Source organism: Neoarius graeffei, chromosome 2 (genome assembly GCF_027579695.1).
Source record: "Neoarius graeffei isolate fNeoGra1 chromosome 2, fNeoGra1.pri, whole genome shotgun sequence".
Lineage (NCBI taxonomy): Eukaryota > Metazoa > Chordata > Actinopteri > Siluriformes > Ariidae > Neoarius > Neoarius graeffei.
This window is the reverse complement of record NC_083570.1, coordinates 97,961,146-97,981,555: the sequence shown is the minus strand read 5'-3', so window position 1 is coordinate 97,981,555 and position 20,410 is coordinate 97,961,146. Positions and strand designations below refer to the sequence as shown.

General features: G+C 42.3%; 1 protein-coding gene across 1 annotated transcript in view; it reads left to right on the top strand.

The window, feature by feature from the left end:
- The window catches only part of trappc11 (trafficking protein particle complex subunit 11), a 151,990-nt gene that overhangs the window by 20,941 nt on the left and 110,639 nt on the right, over positions 1 to 20,410 (top strand). The window contains exons 2-4 of the mRNA XM_060915249.1: positions 4,469 to 4,686; positions 4,768 to 4,937; positions 8,256 to 8,326. Of these exons, the coding sequence (XP_060771232.1) occupies positions 4,483 to 4,686; positions 4,768 to 4,937; positions 8,256 to 8,326 (445 nt within the window). The 5' untranslated portion in view covers positions 4,469 to 4,482. The remainder of the gene's footprint in view (positions 1 to 4,468; positions 4,687 to 4,767; positions 4,938 to 8,255; positions 8,327 to 20,410) is intronic.

Sequence of the window (20,410 nt, the reverse complement as noted above, 5' to 3'; positions counted from 1 at the left end):
CAATAACCATATGAAAGTCCAGGGCAAAGGTCGCATGTCATTCCTCAAACCAAAATATAAAATGTCTACTGATATATTGTAATACGTGGCAGATATTTACAACAAACTGCAAAATATATTCTGAATGGAACAGAAAAATCTGAACATTTCAAGCATGTAACTTTTAATATGCTCGGAATTTAATTCTGATCTAATTCTATTCACTGCAATCAGATTCCAAATACTCTATAAACATTCCATTCTGTTATGGATCAGAAAAAAAATTATAAATCACAGCACTTTTTTTTTTTTTTTTTAAATTAAAAAAAAAAAGTACCTCATCTACTTCAACAATGTTACCCAAAGATGGATCCATAACAGTTGTAAATGTCCCTGAAGGCCCGGTCCCACTGCACTTACGGATGCAAAGAGGATGTAAAACGTAAAAAAATCTTTGCCATCCGTTGGAAAACGCTATGCATCCGTTGTGTACTCATTGCATACGTGCTTCATACGCTCTATCCATCGAGCATCCGTCCACTGTGATTTCATCCGCGCAAAAAGTTTTGAGCTGCACAAAACTTTTAGAACGGATGAACTTTCCGCCGTGTACGATGTAAATCCGCGACATATACGAGCAACAAATGTTCTATGTCCGTCATCATCCGTTAAACGTCTGCTGTATCCTCTCTGCATCCTCTGAGCATCCTCGCAACTCACATCCGCTGCAGCTGAAAACGGAAAGAGGGAGGAAAGATAAGGTACATGAAACGTCTATTCATCGTTAGTAGCACGGAAATAGAAAGGATGTAAGCGTATGCATCTCGTATATAAAGTATTCAAAACGGACAAAGCGTTTATATCTGGAATGTATCTCGTATATTTAGGATGTCTGGAGTATGTCTAGAGTATGTAGAAGGACACCTAGCGGACAATCGATATTTTGTATAAAAAGGGGGAGAAAATCATCTAGTAGTAGAGATGTATCGATGTAGCCGCCAGCACGTCTTTCCGCTTTATGCTGACGGCGTGCGTGCTGCATCCCTTTATATCCGCGGAGCAGACGCAATTCATACCCCCCGCATGCGCAGTGAACGGTCTGCATCCGATATACATCCGCGCAACATCCCCTTTGTTTCCGTTAGGCGTATGTGATGCATCCCCTTCATCCGCTATGCATCCGCTCTTTCTGCTATGCGTCCGCTTCTCAGTTATCACTGGTAACCCCTTCGGAGCTGTCATCCGCTTTCATCCGCTAGGCTTCCTATGAACATGCGTTTAACATCCCCGCTATATCCTACCCACGTCCGTTCTTTTCCGTTCTGTTTTCGCCAATTTTGTCCATTTCTGGAGCGGATGAAAACGGATAGCGCCACCCCCGAAATTTTGTTCGTCCGCTGTGTCCTTTTTGCATACGTTTTGTGTCCATCGCCCAGTGGGACCGGGCCTTTAATTCCACAGGGTGTCGATAATGGTGGACACTGGTGAAAGTGATCACTATTATCGACACCTCACGTGACTCTCAAACGCGCGTTTAGATACAAAATGGCGACTCGACGAGGAGATCATGAAATATCGGTGAATTTGATCAGTAAAAACATGTCCATGATTTGTTCCACCATGCTTACCTGCGATGATGACGTCCTCAAATTGCTGATTGTGCTAAAAAAAAAAATTCCATCTCAGGTAACGAGCTGCGTCATCATACGACAAGATCAAAGGGTGAGGCGGGTCTTATGGTTGATTAATTACTGTTGGAACTGAAATTCACCTTTGTAAATGTTTTTTTTATTGGTAGATCTGAAAAAGTGTCTAATTGTAGCCACCGCTCTACTACCTGGAATGCTAGATTTACCTTAGATAGATAGATAGATGGATGGATGGATGGATGGATGGATAGAAGGTTTAAAACAAAAAGGAAAAAGTGCCAGTTGTTGGGCAGCAAGCGAAACTTTTTCATCAGAGCATTATGGGGAAAAAGAATAATAAGCCTTTATTTTTGTCACATGTACACTCAAGCACAGTGAAATTCCTCCTCTGCATTTAACCCGTCTGAAGCAGTGAACACACACAAACCCAGAGAAGCGCCCGGGGAGCAGTTGGGGGTTCGGTTTCTTGCTCAAGGGCATTTCAGCCATGATCCAGAGGGAGAGGAAAGTGCTGTTCATTCACTCAAATCCCCTTGCATTTTTCCTGACGACGATATCAGGAATCAAACCAGCAACCTTTTGGGCCCAAGGCTGCTTCTCTAACCTTCAGGTCATAGTTGCCCCCATAGCTTAAATATTTAAAAAAAAAAAAGCTTTAGCGCTTTCACATTCAACTCGAGCTTGGAAATGAATTAACCCTCAGATTTGAACTATGTTATGTTTAATTCTGTCAAACAAAGCGGTTATACTGTATGAATGATCATTATTATACAGACAGGACACTTGTTCGATGGAATAAAAATGTGTTCTGTTCCTTTCTAGCAGGTTTCATTGATTTGGTTTGATAGCATATCGCTAATCCTACGTGTATTACGTCACTCTGTCTAATGGAGAATTGATTGATTGCTTTATTCCGAACAGTAAAGAAGAAGGATATAAAAATATAAAAATATATAAAAAATACAATAATCAAAACATCGTCATAAACAAACAGAATAGCGTAGCCACAAGGCAGTAACATAATAATGTTCGGAAAGGATTAGGAAGAAGTAAATAACTTATCAAATCCTAACCCTCTATACCAGACCTGGGCATTTTACGGCCCGCGGGCCGCATCCGGCCCTTTGGTTCATTCTGACCGGCCCGCGTAAGGTTAATTAGAAATTACAAAATAAAGGTATTTTCTAATTTTACCTCATGCATGGACTGAATGTGCATTGCTTTTATTTTGAAGTTGTGTTCAACAAAAACGCAATGCGCGCGACAGGAACATGACATGAAATCCCACGAAACCTAATCCCGCGATAACTACTTCCGTAATTTGTCCAGACCAACCACAAACTTGTACGTCGTCCTTCAAATGGTCCAGCCAATCACATAGTGTGACATCACAAGCAGGCGCCGGAGCCCGAGCCGATCTGATACCTACACCGAATCGACACGGCGTCATTATTATACAACCCCGATTCCAAAAAAAGTTGGGACAAAGTACAAATCCGCCAAAATGCACTTAAAACCGCCCAATCTGGCAACACTGGAAGACGCGCAGTTCTGTTGTTGTTGATGTTCGCCATTTTGGAAGCGCAAAATACCAGGATGCAAATTATGCAATGCCCGTATGTAATCAACTCTTCTCACGCGTAGCGAGTCTACCCCTGTAGCGTTCAGACGTCCCATTTTATATCTGTGCTGCCCCGCAAACTAGCATTTACTCCGGAGTAAATTTCTTAAACCACCTCCCGAGCAGGGTTAGATTTGCACCGGTTTAAGCAGCTTTCAGGGGCGACACCGGTATAACTTTGTACCGTGTGAACGCTCTACCGGGGCAGCCCCGGTGCTACACCGGAGTAAAAGTTGCCGTGTGAACACCCCTGGTATGTTTTTGTTTTTTCAGCTCCTGAAGCTTTTCTGACCAATCCCACCAGCTCCTGGAGTTATTTTTGGTCGCACCTGCCCGTGATAGTGTTGTAGTCAAGTCGCTAAACCTCGAGTCCGAAGTCATTCAAGAAAATTTCGAGTCGAGTCAAGACTCCACCCGTATCATTTAACGGTGGCTGTTTGTTTTCGCGCCGTTAACATTAGTTTGTTCCTGAACATGACGTATGACCAGGTGAATGTGCTTCTCTTTGTCAGGGAGTGTGAAGTATTCTGTCAGAAATGGTTGGGAGACGGATGTAAGTGCAGAAGGTGTGTTTATTAATACAAGTGAAGACGGTAAACAATCCAGAACGGCAGGCAAAATCGTAAAACAGTGAAACAGGCAACAGGTCAAGCGAGGCACAAACAGGCTATCGTAGGCTCGGCAGAATCAAAGACGAGAAACAGGAAATCGGGAAACCAAACAAGGAAATAAGGCTCGGTAATGTGTCAGCAATGCAACTCAATACTTCGCAAAGTAAGCGCAGTTTTTGTATCAGCATGCTGATCGCACCTTAATCCTGTGCAGGTGCGAGTCGTTTATGGCGCACATGCGAGTCCGCTTGGAGCGTGCCCGAGAGTCTTTCTGATGCACACACCTGCGCGCTTTGGTGTGTGACACTCTTGGACGAAATTAGTATAAAAATGAATGTAGATATAAATATCTTATGCCAAATTATTATGCCATGTAACAAAAAATAAAGAAAAAATCAGAGTCCTCGTCTCCAATTTATTGAGAGTGCTCAAGTCCAAGTCGAGTCACGAGTCCTTAAAATTATGGCACGAATCCTGGACTCGAGTCCTACAAGCCTGACCCGTGATCTTGTCAAATGAACTTTCCTGGGTTGAGAGAGAAGCTGTTTAGTAAAGTAGTGTCTCTGTGATGGCAGTGTCATTGATGATGTGAGACGTTCCGGTTGCAGGCTGCTTGAGGAAGATGAGTCCGACGCAGTGGGAGCTCCCGCCGGAGTTATGCTGCAGGCCTATGGCCTTTGTGGCTCTGACGGGTCTCGACGTCGTCTACAACGCCATCCATCGTGCCATCTGGGACGCCTTCTGCGCCAACCGACGGGCCGACAGAGTGCCCATTTCTTTTAAAGTGCTGCCAGGAGACCACGAGTACCCAAAGTGCAGAACCAAGGTAAACCGATTCACTCCTATGTCGTGTCTGTCTGTGTAACGGCTCTACAGGTGATGTCATGCTGCGATTGTGTTGTAACAGAGGACCTCCTACGAGTGGTACATCCCAAAAGGTATCCTGAAGACAGGCTGGATGAATAAGCACCTGAACCTCGTGCCTGCACTGGTGGTGCTGTTCTACGAGCTGGACTGGGACGACGCTCAGTGGAAGGAGAAGCAGTCTGAGTGCGCCACTAAAGTCGAGATCGTCAGGTAGCTGCGGATGATGTGCCAGGGTCTTGGTTTTGGTTTATCATTTTTAGTGTGTGTGTAGATTTACACCGCCCTCCATGATTATTGACCCTCCCCTTGTAAAGATTAGTAAAAAGGGTTTGAAAAAAATGCATGTTTTGGTGATTTCTGGGCCAGAAAGATTTCTTCAGGCAGCTTGCGGGGAGGGCAATTGGTTTTGCATGGAAAGATTACAAATCCCAGAATTTTTCTAAAGACCTTGTACAACCCCGATTCCAAAAAAGTTGGGACAAAGTACAAATTGTAAATAAAAACGGAATGCAATGATGTGGAAGTTTCAAAATTCCATATTTGATTCAGAATAGAACATAGATGACATATCAAATGTTTAAACTGAGAAAATGTATCATTTAAAGAGAAAAATTAGGTGGTTTTAAATTTCATGACAACACCACATCTCAAAAAAGTTGGGACAAGGCCATGTTTACCACTGTGAGACATCCCCTTTTCTCTTTACAACAGTCTGTAAACGTCTGGGGACTGAGGAGACAAGTTGCTCAAGTTTAGGGATAGGAATGTTAACCCATTCTTGTCTAATGTAGGATTCTAGTTGCTCAACTGTCTTAGGGCTTTTTTGTCGTATCTTCCGTTTTATGATGCGCCAAATGTTTTCTATGGGTGAAAGATCTGGACTGCAGGCTGGCCAGTTCAGTACCCGGACCCTTCTTCTACGCAGCCATGATGCTGTAATTGATGCAGTATGTGGTTTGGCATTGTCCTGTTGGAAAATGCAAGGTCTTCCCTGAAAGCGACGTCGTCTGGATGGGAGCATATGTTGCTCTAGAACCTGGATATACCTTTCAGCATTGATGGTGTCTTTCCAGATGTGTAAACTGCCCATGCCACACGCACTAATGCAACCCCATACCATCAGAGATGCAGGCTTCTGAACTGAGCACTGATAACAACTTGGGTCGTCCTTCTCCTCCTTAGTCCGAATGACACGGTGTCCCTGATTTCCATAAAGAACTTCAAATTTTGATTCGTCTGACCACAGAACAGTTTTCCACTTTGCCACAGTCCATTTTAAATGAGCCTTGGCCCAGATAAGACGTCTGCGCTTCTGGATCGTGTTTAGATACGGCTTCTTCTTTGAACTATAGAGTTTTAGCTGGCAACGGCGGATGGCACGGTGAATTGCGTTCACAGATAATGTTCTCTGGAAATATTCTTGAGCCCATTTTGTGATTTCCAATACAGAAGCATGCCTGTATGTGATGCAGTGCCGTCTAAGGTCCTGAAGATCACGGGCACCCAGTATGGTTTTCCGGCCTTGACCCTTACGCACAGAGATTCTTCCAGACTCTCTGAATCTTTTGATGATATTATGCACTGTAGATGATGATATGTTCAAACTCTTTGCAATTTTACACTGTCGAACTCCTTTCTGATATTGCTCCACTATTTGTCGGCGCAGAATTAGGGGGATTGGTGATCCTCTTCCCATCTTTACTTCTGAGAGCCGCTGCCACTCCAAGATGCTCTTTTTATACCCAGTCATGTTAATGACCTATTGCCAATTGACCTAATGAGTTGCAATTTGGTCCTCCAGCTGTTCCTTTTTTTGTACCTTTAACTTTTCCAGCCTCTTATTGCCCCTGTCCCAACTTTTTTGAGATGTGTTGCTGTCATGAAATTTCAAATGAGCCAATATTTGGCATGAAATTTCAAAATGTCTCACTTTCGACATTTGATATGTTGTCTATGTTCTATTGTGAATACAATATCAGTTTTTGAGATTTGTAAATTATTGCATTCCGTTTTTATTTACAATATGTACTTTGTCCCAACTTTTTTGGAATCGGGGTTGTAAAATTATAATCAGTACCAGTATTGGAATGGTGTGTGTGTGTGTGTGTGTGTGTGTGTGTGTGTGTGTGTATTAATTAATTAATTAATTAATTAATTAATTAATTAATTTTAAATTACAAACTGCACCTTTAAAGTTAGACCGCCTTTCAGATTTTTCAAGTGTAGGTCATAAAAAGAATTTTCCCCGATACCCAATTATTTTTGTTTAGTGGACCGAAAGCTACTGAATTCCAATCACAGACTTCCAAATGTATTAGTTTTTTTCTTTTTTTTAATGGAACAATTAATGAATTTAGAGCCACGTGGCCCAAATTCTGCGCTATTTTTTTTTTTTCCTGCTTCACCATGACCCAATTCAAGATGCTGCGTCATGTGTGGTGGGCTTTCCCCGTTTGTGCAAGGCATTGTGGGATACAAAAAATGGAGGACGCGAGCGTGCGAACGAAACGTGAAAGACCGACTACAGTAACGGAAAGAAAGCGAGAAGAAAAGACGTTATGTTATACACTACCGTTCAAAAGTTGGGAGTCACCCAGACAATTTTGTGTTTTCCATGAAAAGTCACACTCTTATTTCCCACCATAAGTTGTAAAATGAATAAAAAATCTAGTCAAGACATTTTTCTGGCCATTTTGAGCATTTAATCGACCCCACAAATGTGATGCTCCAGAAACTCAATCTGCTCAAAGGAAGGTCAGTTTTATAGCTTCTCTAAAGAGCTCAACTGTTTTCGGCTGTGCTAACATGATTGTACAAGGGTTTTCTAATCATCCATTAGCCTTCTGAGGCAATGAGCAAACACATTGTACCATTAGAACACTGGAGTGAGAGTTGCTGGAAATGGGCCTCTATACACCTATGGAGATATTGCACCAAAAACCAGACATTTGCAGCTAGAATAGTCATTTACCACATTAGCAATGTATAGAGTGGATTTCTGATTAGTTTAAAGTGATCTTCATTGAAAAGAACAGTGCTTTTCTTTCAAAAATAAGGACATTTCAAAGTGACCCCAAACTTTTGAACGGTAGTGTATACGAAGGAAAGGAAACGCAGGAGCAAACTAATAAATATTGGTGCTCAGCGTGATCAGCTGTTCGTTTTGCGACAGAATGATGGAACTGTCAGCGCACGGTCGAAGGTGAATCTGCGCATGCACACGGACTTCCTCTGTCTGCTCGACTGCGCAAAGCGAGCGATTTCATGCACATTTGCTTTAATCCCCTCAAGTTAAATAACTTCCCAGCCACAGAACGGCCTGATATTTTGTGAGATGTTCCAGAAATGAACATCTCTCACAATGACCACATTTCAGAGCGAACTAAATTTCACCGGTTTTATGAAATCGAAAGGCCGTCTCGCTTTAAGCTCTGTGTTTCCAGAACATGCTGTCATGACTCCTGTAAATAATATATTGTATGTTGGGTGGTTGTTGTGTGTTTTTTGTTTCTTTTTTTAAATACCTAGGACAAGTTTGCAGGGCAGAAATACTAAAGTTGCTGTTGTTTTAATCCAGAAGAAGACTCCTCTTCCACCTGGTATGGCTACAATGCTTCTTTTTTTTTTTTTTTTAAATTAATTCCTCATACTTGTGTGCAGCTGTAATGCCTGTGTGAGCAATGGTCTCGGTTACTCGGTTACCTATATCTGAGCTCCGTATCAATGCGCTGCCGAAGCGCGCAGAAGGTGTTAGTACGCCTGTCATTATAGTGCGCACTTTCCATAGCATAGAAAATCGCCACGTCTCAATTTGTGTAACTGAACTTGTTTCATATCACTGGTCATATAAACCTATGTAAACAGGAAAAACGCGGAAGAGTTTGGTCGCATCTAACTACAGCCCCAAAAAATACCATTGGCCATACTGAGCCTAGCTACATTGCTAACAGAAGTGACAGCACGTCTGACTGCGTCTGACTGACTGGGAGGTCACGCAAAGCTCGGAGAGGTACGGAGCAGCTCGTCTCAATTCAGATAAGAGCATATTTCATTATGGAAATACGGTGGACTGTTCCTTTAACTGGATTTATTTATTTATTTTAACAGTGGCAGATAATCCACTGATGCCCCTTTTCCACCAAAGCAGTTCCAGGGCTGGTTCGGGGCCAGCGCTTAGTTTGGAGCCGGGTTTTCTGTTTCCACTGACAAAGAACTGGCTCTGGGGCCAGAAAAACCAGTTCCAGGCTAGCACCAACTCTCTGCTGGGCCAGAGGAAAGAACCGCTTACGTCAGCGGTGGGGGAGGAGTTGTTAAGACCAACAACAATAGCAAGATCGCGAAAGATCGCCATTTTTAAGCGGCGAGAAGCAGCAGGTGTACAATCGTGAAGTCATCCATTATTATTGTTGTTGCTGCTGCTGCTTCTTCTCCGTGTCGTTGTTGCTACGATGTTCACGCCAAGGTTTATACAAACGCAGCGACGTAACTGACGTGGCTCCGCTTAGCACCCCGAGCTAAGGAAAAGCAAACTGGTTCTCAGCTGGCTCGCAAGTTGAAGGAGTTGTGAACTGGCACCAGCCCTGGAACTGATTTGGTGGAAAAGGGGTATGACCGTCTTGCTAACCGAAACACACGGCTGCTGAACCGACTTTGCGTGCCGTGTTTGTGAGAGGGGGAATCGAGTTCATGCTGTTGGATCGACTTCAGAGCTTTGCAGCGAACTCGGCCTGGAATCAGTAAAGCCACTCCGAGCACGTTTGATACGAACCAGATGTAGTATTTATCAATCGGAAAATATTCCACACCATGTGAGAAAATATCCCACATCTGTATGCATGCCCCGAAGGGCCAAATATTTTACACATCGACTCACCAGCCTCTTTATTAGGAACACCCATAAACTCCTGCTGTTTTGTGCGGGTATCAACTCCGCCAATTCATCGACAGCAGCACAACGCATCAGATACAAATCAAGAGCTTCAGTTAATCAGGGTTTCTCCTGCGTGTTTGGTGCAAATGAGAATGGAAATACGCAGCGCTCGACATTAACTTGTAAACCCACTTGCCCTGGGGAGAAGTGGAGGTTAATTTCCACTTGCCCCCTATTTTGCAAGGACTTTTTTTTCGGAAAACCATAGAATAGTTGTGAATTGCAACATAAAATCCAAAATAGTTTTTCCTGCCTTAGTCGGTTTATTTCCATTTCATATGCATGCAGCTGTTGTAAAGTTCAGTATGTTTGTGTAGAACTTGTCTCTGACTGTAGGTTCATTACTCGATAATGCAGAAATCATAAAATAGAAATCTATAACAAAGTTTGTATGACGAAAACAATCGGGTGCCAAGACTTTTGAACAGTACTGCGTTTCAGAATATTTATATATATATTTTTTTCACGGTCTGCTTTCCATCAAATCCTGCGCTCTGATTGGCTGGCGAGCGGGTCCGTATCCTACGGTACGGACCCCAGATACGGACCTCTGGCGACTCGCTCGTTCACAACAACAAACATAGTAGCATTTTTTGTCAACATTTATCTGTTTTTAAAAAAATAAGATTTAGAAGATTTTTATCAAAAATCCTAGTTTTTGTCAGCATTTCTCAGGAGAATAGCATTAATTTTACAGCATGGATAGTGATAAGTGTTCTCAGCGAAAGTGAGTTTTACTACCCTGAGGAAGAAGAAATAAAAGAAAACATTTCAGGAGAAAGCTAAAAACCTGTAACTGCTGCTAACGCCGAGCAAAAACATGGCTGAATCCTGAATGACTCCTATTTGTATAAATAGGGGACTACATAGGCGGCAAAATGTAGCTTTTTTTTCCCTGCCATGGAAGTGCACTTGTATACTGAGGAGGAAGCCATTTGCATTACAGTCGTGAATGAGGATTCAAAATGGCGGCTCGGCTCGGTTTTTCCTTTCGGGCGCTCTCGTTTTCTGTTAGAATTTGGTAAAGAAAAAAATAAATATATTATTTACCAGCTTAAGGTCGGTCCGTATGGTGAAATACCGTGACCTCGGCTTTGAATACTGACATCGGCCCAGAGGGCCTCGCTCAGTACTTTCAAGACCTCGGTCACGGTATTTCACCATACGGACCTCCAGCTGGTAAATAACACATTATATCTTTTTTTTTTTGATCATCATCATCATGCACCTCTTGGTTTAAAAACAAACAAACAAAAATAACCCGTGCTGCGTCATGACAGACAGGATAATGTCTGAGTTTAAAATTTAGTGTGTAGGTTTGGGGTGTTTTTATACAGACCTGGCAACCTGTAACTGAATCAGTGCAGCCGCAGGGTTTTTTTTTTAATTTTTTTATTTTTTAAATAAACCTAGAAGTGGATGATATAACACAGAAAAAAACATTATATAAATATTTTGCACAGGACTGTGTTCCTCTGATAACAGAAACAAAGCTCCAGCTCTCTCTGCTCTTAATCTGTTCTGTTTTTCAGGATTTACCACGCATGTCACTCCTTGTTGAGTTTTTTTTTTTTTAATGCCCGAGTTATTTGAAACCAGTCTGGGTTTTCTGTGTTGAATAAGGAATCGGCTTCACTTTAAAGAAAATCAAACACTTTCATGAAGGAGCGAACTCGAATGCGAGCAGAAAAAAAAAATAAAACAAGGTTCTTAAGCAAACTCTTCCATCCTCACTTCCGACTTTCTGTTTTTGTAAAATACATTTTAAATACAATCGTGAATTTCTCTGGAGTTTTCAGGCTGAGCTCCTCTCTTCATATTCTTTAACCGCTCATTTCCTCATTGTTCTTGAAGCATTTGCTTCTATTTGTGAATGTTTTTCTTGAGAGCGGGGAGACAGTAATGCCTTTTTATCTAGTTCTCTGTTTGAACAAACAAAAACGGTGCAAAAATTAACCATATTGAGGACCGATGCTTGCATGAAAGACGGTGTCTGTCTGACCCCAGCTGTAATTATCACATGATGCGTGATGTCATGCACAAGGGGTCTATAAACAGTACGGGTACCATACTATAACAGCGGGGGGATATAAAATAACTTGGAAAGCAGTAAATGAAACCGAGACTACAGCCAAAACGTAATGGCGGATACGTAATGAGGGCCGCTTTTAGGAACTGAAATAAAAGATCAAAAAGCCTAATTTTTGTGGTGCTAGTTCGTAATATATGCTCATTCCAACTTGCCCAGTCAGGCATGTCAGGGACATATCCCACTCGCCCAAATGCATGTTTTGCTTGCCCCGGGCAATCGGGCAGTCCTTAATGTCGAGCACTGATGCGCCCAAAAAGTAAATGACCGCGTCAACTTGATGCATTAAAAAAAAAAATCCATGAGTTTAGTTTTTATGGGTGGCACGGTGGTGTAGTGGTTAGCGCTGTCGCCTCACAGCAAGAAGGTCCGGGTTCGAGCCCCGTGGCCAGCGAGGGTCTTTCTGTGTGGAGTTTGCATGTTCTCCCTGTGTCCGCGTGGGTTTCCTCCGGGTGCTCCGGTTTCCCCCACAGTCCAAAGACATGCAGGTTAGGTTAACTGGTGGCTCTAAATTGAGCGTAGGTGTGAATGTGAGTGTGAATGGTTGTCTGTGTCTATGTGTCAGCCCTGTGATGACCTGGCGACTTGTCCAGGGTGTACCCCGCCTTTCGCCCGTAGTCAGCTGGGATAGGCTCCAGCTTGCCTGCGACCCTGTAGGACAGGATAAAGCGGCTACAGATAATGAGATGAGATGAGATTATTTTTTATATGTATATTAGTCATGTTTGGGTGTCTTTGTGTCGTTATGTTTCACAAGAAATGAATAAACACTGCCAGAAATACTAATTCCGAAATCGGCAAGTTTGGCCATCGAGAGGGGTTTTCCTGTAACCTAATAGTCAATTTAAACCAAGTGATGACCAATCAAATCTCACAACTATATACAAGAGCCAGTCAAATTGTGCGATGTGGTAGCTTGCGATCTCATGACTTCCTAGAGGGGTGAAAGAATTCGTCGTTCGTTTGACAGTTGTTGTGTGTCAAACATGATGGATAGTAACAAAAACAAGTTGGTCTTGCAAAAAAATGATTTATTTTTTAAACTGAGTGGTGACAAAAGTGATAGTTATGAAGAATACTACAGAGGAAGTAGAAGGGTATGAGGATGAACCATGCGCACAGGAAGCTAAGGTGATGGGCATATTTCATCAAGAATGGCTCAATCGTTTGACTTGGTTGCGATATGACCGTTCAGGAATTGCTAGAATGCTAAGCTGAAAGAGTAAAGTTCATACAGCGGTGTTTTTCAGAAGTTGGAAAGTGAAAATTAAAAAAAAAAAAAAACCTGTAGATTTTTCCATTCTTTGTTCGGAATAATGAAATGACTCTCAAAATGTCTCGGAGGAAGCCTGGTTCACTTTCACTTCAAACATCAGAACGGGAAAAATGGCGATCTCAAAGTGTGACCGCCTTTCACTGTGGCATGGGTGTTGGTTTGAGTATTTCAGAAACTGTTGATTTGTTCTCCAAGGGTTTTGACACACAACATTCTGTAGAGTTTACATAGAATGGTGCAAAAACATCAAGCGAGCGGCAGTTCTGTGGGTGGAAACAAATGCCTTAAAGGAGAACTGAAGGCAAACTTTTTTTTTTTTTTAATTATCAAAATTCTATTTCGCTCATTTTATTAAATATCGGAATGCATTTTTGATCGCTATTTTGTCGCTGCTATAGCAAGTTATGAGTGTTTGAAATATGCTCTGTAATATATCAGTCCATATGTCAAAACAACGGCCGTAAACGAGATTCGCTGAGACCTGTGTGGGACATCGTAGGATGGAAGTAAAACGTACAGCGGAAATCAAAGCAACCAACATCTGCCAACGTTGTCAAAAGACGCGCGCGCCCTCTTTCGAATGCTGACGTAATCAAGCCGGAAGTTTTGTTTGTTTTGATAGCAATCGGGAAAGTTTGAAAAAAGTAGGCAGCAATCGTCATTTAAACTCGTTTTTGTGCAATACTTCGTTTGGAAAACAGTTTTCAAAATGGCGGCACTGACACCTGGTGGACGCTTCACGTTTCGAAGTCTCGCACAAGTCTGGTGAAGATCGCGTGGATAAGCGACGCCTGCCGTGGACCAAACGAACTAAATTCGACACGGCTACAAACTGAATAGGCCGATAAGTATAATATTTAATTGCAATTAGTTGCCAATACGAGTCACGATATAAGGTTACTAAAACCGAAAACGTAATTGAATAACACGTTAATTAAGAAATAAAGCAAGTTTAAAAATGACTTCAGTTCTCCTTTAAGGGAGGTCAAGGAAAATGGACAGGGTGGGTTTCCCGATAACGTTGCCCTTTAGAGCGAAAGAGCGAGTTAAGAGACTCTTAAGCAGCAAGCGTTTTCTCTGTATGTGGTTTTCCCGAACTCACTCATGAAAAGGAGTCCGAAGAGCGTCTTTGCAATGCGCGTCCCTGATGTAGGTATTCGTAGCTGCTAAAGGCAATCGTACTGTCGTTGCTGAAGGCATTAGTAGTTGCTAAATCCAGTCACATGGCGTTCGTTTTTAACCAAATTCGAATGAAATATAAAGTGTTTTTAAAATAAGATGTATATTATTTTTTTCGCAGTCCGGTTTCCATCAAATCCTGCGCTCTGATTGGTTGGCGAGCGGGTCCGTATCCTATGGTATGGACCCCTGGCGACTCGCTTGTTCACAACAACAACCAACATAGTAGCAATTTTTTGTCAACATTTATTTTCGCATTTCTCAGGAGAATAGCATTAATTTTACAGCATGGATAGAGATAACGACAGTGTTCACAGCGAAAGCGAGTTTTACTACCCTGAGGAAGAAGAAATAAAAGAAAACATTTCAGGAGAAAGATAAAAACCTCTAACTTGCTAACGCCGAGCAAAAACATGGCTGAATCCTGAATCAGACTTGCGTCTAATCCGGGGAACAGGGGCGCTGCGCCCTCTTACTCTCGGCGCGCACCCCCTTACCGAAATGCCGATTGAACCCCAAGTCACACTTAGGCCATGCACTTATATGCTACTGCACAAGATGCAGTCGATCTCAAAACGATCTTTTCTCCGTGAAAACATCCCAGCAACACCACGTGACAATGTGTCTGATCATCAAATACGTTATAATTACTCCAGAAATATTCCAATCATAGTAGATACACCGCCAGACGGTGCAAAAACAATCCGAATCGGCGTTTTCCAGACCGAGCCGCCATGTTGTTTAGTTGTTTACTTGTCGCGGCTGCTCTCGCGAGATTTGACATGGGTTACATACAAGGTCAGCTGACTTGTAGAGCGAGATTTCTCGAGACTGAATGACCTTTCACCCACCGGCGCGGGAGCTTTTGACAGAAGTAGTTCACGAGTTGTTTTTGTTGACACTTGGGCATTTAAAGGTGTCATCCCGCGGCACGAAACGGAAGAAAGCCAAAGACCATCCGGGGCAGGAGAAGATGACTTCTTTCTTTTTCAATGTTGACAATTTGTTACAATTTCCCTCTCAGACAGCCTCAGAATGTCCCATTGTAGCCTCAATTTTTCAAAGGCTTCGCACGGCGGAGGGGGGGGACGGACAACTGCCCCCCGTCGCTTCGCTCCCTCGCCACGGTGAGCGCCCTCATACTAAATTTTTCTAGAAAAACCCCTGCTGAATGACTCAATTTTGTATAAATAGGGGACGACATAGGCGGCAAAATGTAGTTTTTTTTCCTGCCATGGAAGTGCACTTGTATACCGAGGAGGAAGCAATTTGCATTATAGCCGTGAATGAGGATTCAAAATGGCGGCTCGGGTCAGTTTTCCCTTTCGGGCGCTCTCGTTTTCTGTTAGAATTTGGTAAAGAAAAAAATAAATCTATTATTTACCAGCTTAAGGTCGGTCCGTATGGTGAAATACCGTGACCTCGGCCTTGAATACTGACCTCGACCCAGAGGGCCTCGCTCAGTACTTTCAAGACCTCGGTCACAGTATTTCACCATACGGACCTCCCAGCTGGTAAATAACATATATATCATCTGGAATCATTACATATATAATGTGGTAATTAATTAATGAAACTATTTAACGTTTTTGGCCATTATTTTTTATTTTTTTAAATTCCAAGCATGTTTTTAATTAAATGAACACGCGTTCACATGAAAGAATGAGCAAATAGTAAGCTAAATAATTAAGTAAACGTGTTCCCCTTGCTCGCTCATTTCACTGTTACCCTCCCGAGCATGCAGTCAGGATTATTTCAACTGTTATCCGCAATGCAGAGTGGGCAACGTTCTCCCTTATAGACGACTTGCAACCACGTGATCAAAATGTGCTACGTCATGAGCGTCCGCCAGGATGGTGGATGTACAAAGCAACTAGGATGGCAGCCGCTGGAAGCGTGTCTGTAAACAATGCTGGATTTTCTCAGGATTACCACGATTTGAACGGTCAAGCAAAGATAGATGTGTGTGGTTTTGACCCATGTTATTTTAAAAAGTCAGGCTTTTCTAAAGATAAGACGCTTCTACCGACCATCGAGTACGAATACAGGTCATTTCGTCCCATGAAGATTTCGTCCAAAGTCTTTTTCATGTGCACCTATCAGTTACAGTGGTGCTTGAAAGTTTGTGAACCCTTTAGAATTTTCTATATTCTGCATAAATATGACCTAAAACATCAGATTTTCACACAAGTCCTAAAAGCAGATAAAGAGAACCCAGTTAAACAAATGAGACAAAAATATTATACTTGGTCATTTATTTATTGAGGAAAATGATCCAATATTACATATCTGTGAGTGGCAAAAGTATATGAACCTTTGCTTTCAGTTTCTGGTGTGACCCCCTTGTGCAGCAATAACTGCAACTAAACGTTTGCGGTAACTGTTGATCAGTCCTGCGCACCGGCTTGGAGGAATTTTAGCCCGTTCCTCCGTACAGAACAGCTTCAACTCTGGGATGTTGGTGGGTTTCCTCACATGAACTGCTCGCTTCAGGTCCTTCCACAACATTTCCATTGGATTAAGGTCAGGACTTTGACTTGGCCATTCCAAAACATTCACTTTATTCTTCTTTAACCATTCTTTGGTAGAACGACTTGTGTGCTTAGGGTCGTTGTCTTGCTGCATGACCCACTTTCTCTTGAGATTCAGTTCATGGACAGATGGCCTGACATTTTCCTTTAAAATTTGCTGGTATAATTCAGAATTCATTGTTCCATCAATGATGGCAAGCCGTCCTGGCCCAGATGCAGCAAAACAGGCCCAAACCATGATACTACCACCACCATGTTTCACAGATGGGATAAGGTTCTTATGCTGGAATGCAGTGTTTTTTCCTTTCTCCAAACATAACACTTCTCATTTAAACCAAAAAGTTCTATTTTGGTCTCATCCATCCACAAAGCATTTTTCCAATAGCCTTCTGGCTTGTCCACGTGATCTTTAGCAAACTGCAGACGAGCAGCAATGTTCTTTTTGGAGAGCAGTGGCTTTCTCCATGCAACCCTGCCATGCACACCATTGTTGTTCAGTGTTCTCCTGATGGTGGACTCATGAACATTAGCATTAGCCAATGTGAGAGAGGCCTTCAGTTGCTTAGAAGTTACCCTGGGGTCCTTTGTGACCTCGCCGACTATTACACGCCTTGCTCTTGGAGTGATCTTTGTTGGTTGACCACTCCTGGGGAGGGTAACAATGGTCTTGAATTTCCTCCATTTGTACACAATCTCTCTGACTGTGGATTAGTGGAGTCCAAACTCTTTAGAGATGGTTTTGTAACCTTTTCCAGCCTGATGAGCATCAACAACGCTTTTTCCGAGGTCCTCAGAAATCTCCTTTGTTCGTGCCATGATACACTTCCACAAACATGTGTTGTGAAGCTCAGACTTTGATAGATCCCTGTTCTTTAAATAAAACAGGGTGCCCACTCACACCTGATTGTCATCCCATTGATTGAAAACACCTGACTCGAATTTCACCTTCAAATTAACTGCTAATCCTAGAGGTTCACATACTTTTGCCACTCACAGATATGTAATATTGGATCATTTTCCTCAATAAATAAATGACCAAGTCTAATATTTTTGTCTCATTTGTTGAACTGGGCTCTCTTTATCTACTTTTAGGACTTGTGTGAAAATCTGATGAGTGAAAATCTGATGATATTTTAGGTCATATTTATGCAGAAACAAATTCTAAAGGGTTCACAAACTTTCAAGCACCACTGTATTTGTTTGTCTCTTACGGGGCTTTCATTCACGAATACAAGAATACCTGAAATATAAAATGATTGACAGTGCATATGAAAAAGGCTTTGGATGAAATGTTTTAACTGTTGAATGAAATGGTCATTGGGCAAAGTGTCCTGATCCTCTCGTCTCCTCCGCATACGAAGCCTCAGAGTTTCCTCGCCCTCTTTCTTTCTGAATCATGGACGAGTTTCTAAAAAATCGGAACGTGCTACGGTCACGAGTACTGTTTCATATACAGCACAAAGATATGGTATCGCTTAAAGCAGTGGAAAAACAAAGAGAGTCGTGCACGCATGACTATGTTTTGTATGGAATGTCACTTGACCCCCGTATTTGTATCTCCACCAACATGGCCGACATCCGGGTTTCTATTTTTTGCTTTGACGTCACTTGCAAGTCAAGGATATGTGCATGCGCAGAGAGAGAGAGAAGGGTTTTGATCTGTGTGTAGTGTGTACCTGAGGTTGAATTGACCTACCTGTATATAAATTGATCTCCTTATATATATATATATATATATATAATCATATATAGGCTGTATAAGGAGGTCAGTTCAACCTCCTTTGGTACACACAGATCAAATCTCTCTTGCACGCGTGCACACAACATTAGAGGTGCAGAAATGTCTCGTTTATGACAATAAATTAGTTAATCGCTCACCTGATGGAGTTAAATTTGATTAAAATGTGGCGATATCAGTGTGACATTCCGATATCCATACGTAATTCCATAACATTGAAACGTATTCATAATGTTTTTGTGTATATTTTATTTAATAATTAACTCTATGTACTTGCAGTGTACAAGAAAAATAATTGAACACCGTCAGCAGATTAAACACCAGTTTCCCCCATTGACTGTGAGAGTCCCTCGGCGGCGCACCGCATTCTGTGTATTCGGCTGCGAGCGAATCGCTCTGTTTTTTTGGTTTTTGAACAAGTGGTCCGTGTCTCTCGTAAATTCCGAACAGACTAAAGAACTATTTGGGCTAAGATGTTGCTCGGGAAAACCACGTTAGCTTGCTGATGGATCTGAAGAGGTAATTTAAGACTCTCTTTGCCTTAAGAGGCTTTCGGGAAACCCACCACAGATTGGTTCGAGCTGGCAGGAAGGATATAGTAACTCTCAGCAACTCTTTTACAACTGTGGTGAGCAGAAAAGCATCTCAGCATCCAACAGCAGAAGGCCACATTGGGTTCCACTCCTGCAGCCAAGAACAGGAACCTTAGAATCAAGAACAAGTTCCTGTTGAAGTGGCCGGTGTGTGTGTGTGTGTGTGTGTGTGGTACAGTTGTGGTCAGAAGTTTAGATACAGTGACCTGAATGTCATCTTGGATATGAATGTCATGGCAATATTTGGGCTTTCAGTCATTTCTTTGAACTGTTCTTTTTCTGTAGCAGAATGATTGTACAGCATAAAGCTTTCATTTAAAAAAAAAAAACACTAGAATTTGGTCCACAAGTTTTAATTTTCTTTGGGTTTTCCGACATCGAGACAGGGTCAAAGTTATACATATAGGGTCAAAAATGTACATACACTCACTTAGAGGTGCTGAAACTTCCAAAATGTCTCTTTATCTTGCCAAGGCTGAGGTCTCTTAACTTCCTGTTAGTGATCATGATTGACTGACTACAGCTGGTAGCTTCTCTGTGCCTTCATAAAAAGGGTTTATTTACAGCACTCGTTGGATTGACCAACACACAGTAAAGTGAGAAAGTCCAAGGAGCTCAGTGCAGATCTGAGAAGGAGGATCACAGATATACACAACTCCAGAAAGTCTCTTAGAACCATTTCTAAACAACTCCAAATTCCAAGATCAGTTCAAACAATTGTATCCAAGTTAATGTGAGGTGTAGTCACTTTGCCAAGCCATTTTGCTTCAAGAAAACCCAAACTGTCACCCTCAGCTGAAAGGAAATCGGTTTGGATGGTCAGGAACAACCTTTGAACCACCATGGCACAGCCCTGCCATGAACTGGAAGCTGATGGATTACTGTCTCCAGTTCAGATCACCATGGACTAGGAGGCTGCTATCCAAGAAATAACCCCCTGCTCCAAAACTGACACCTTCAAGCTTAACTAAAGTTTGAAGCTGACCACACGGACAAAGAAAAAGCCTTCTGGAGGATAGCTGTGTGGTCAGATGAGACAAAGATTGAGTTGCTTGGCCACAATGACCACCATGTACAGAGGGACACTGTACCAGCTGGTGGTGGTGGTGGTAGGATCATCATGCTCTGGGGCTGTTTTGCTGCCAGTGGAACTGGTTCATTGCACAAAGTGGATGGAATAATGAAGGAGGAGGACTACCTCAGAATTCTTCAGTATAAACCAACAGCAACTTGAACACGACTTGGGACTTGTGAGTTACAACAGGGCAATGAATCCAAACACGCATCAGAGCTGGTTGTGGAGGAGAAAGCAGGCTAACATTAAGCTGAAAACAAGTCCTGACTTCA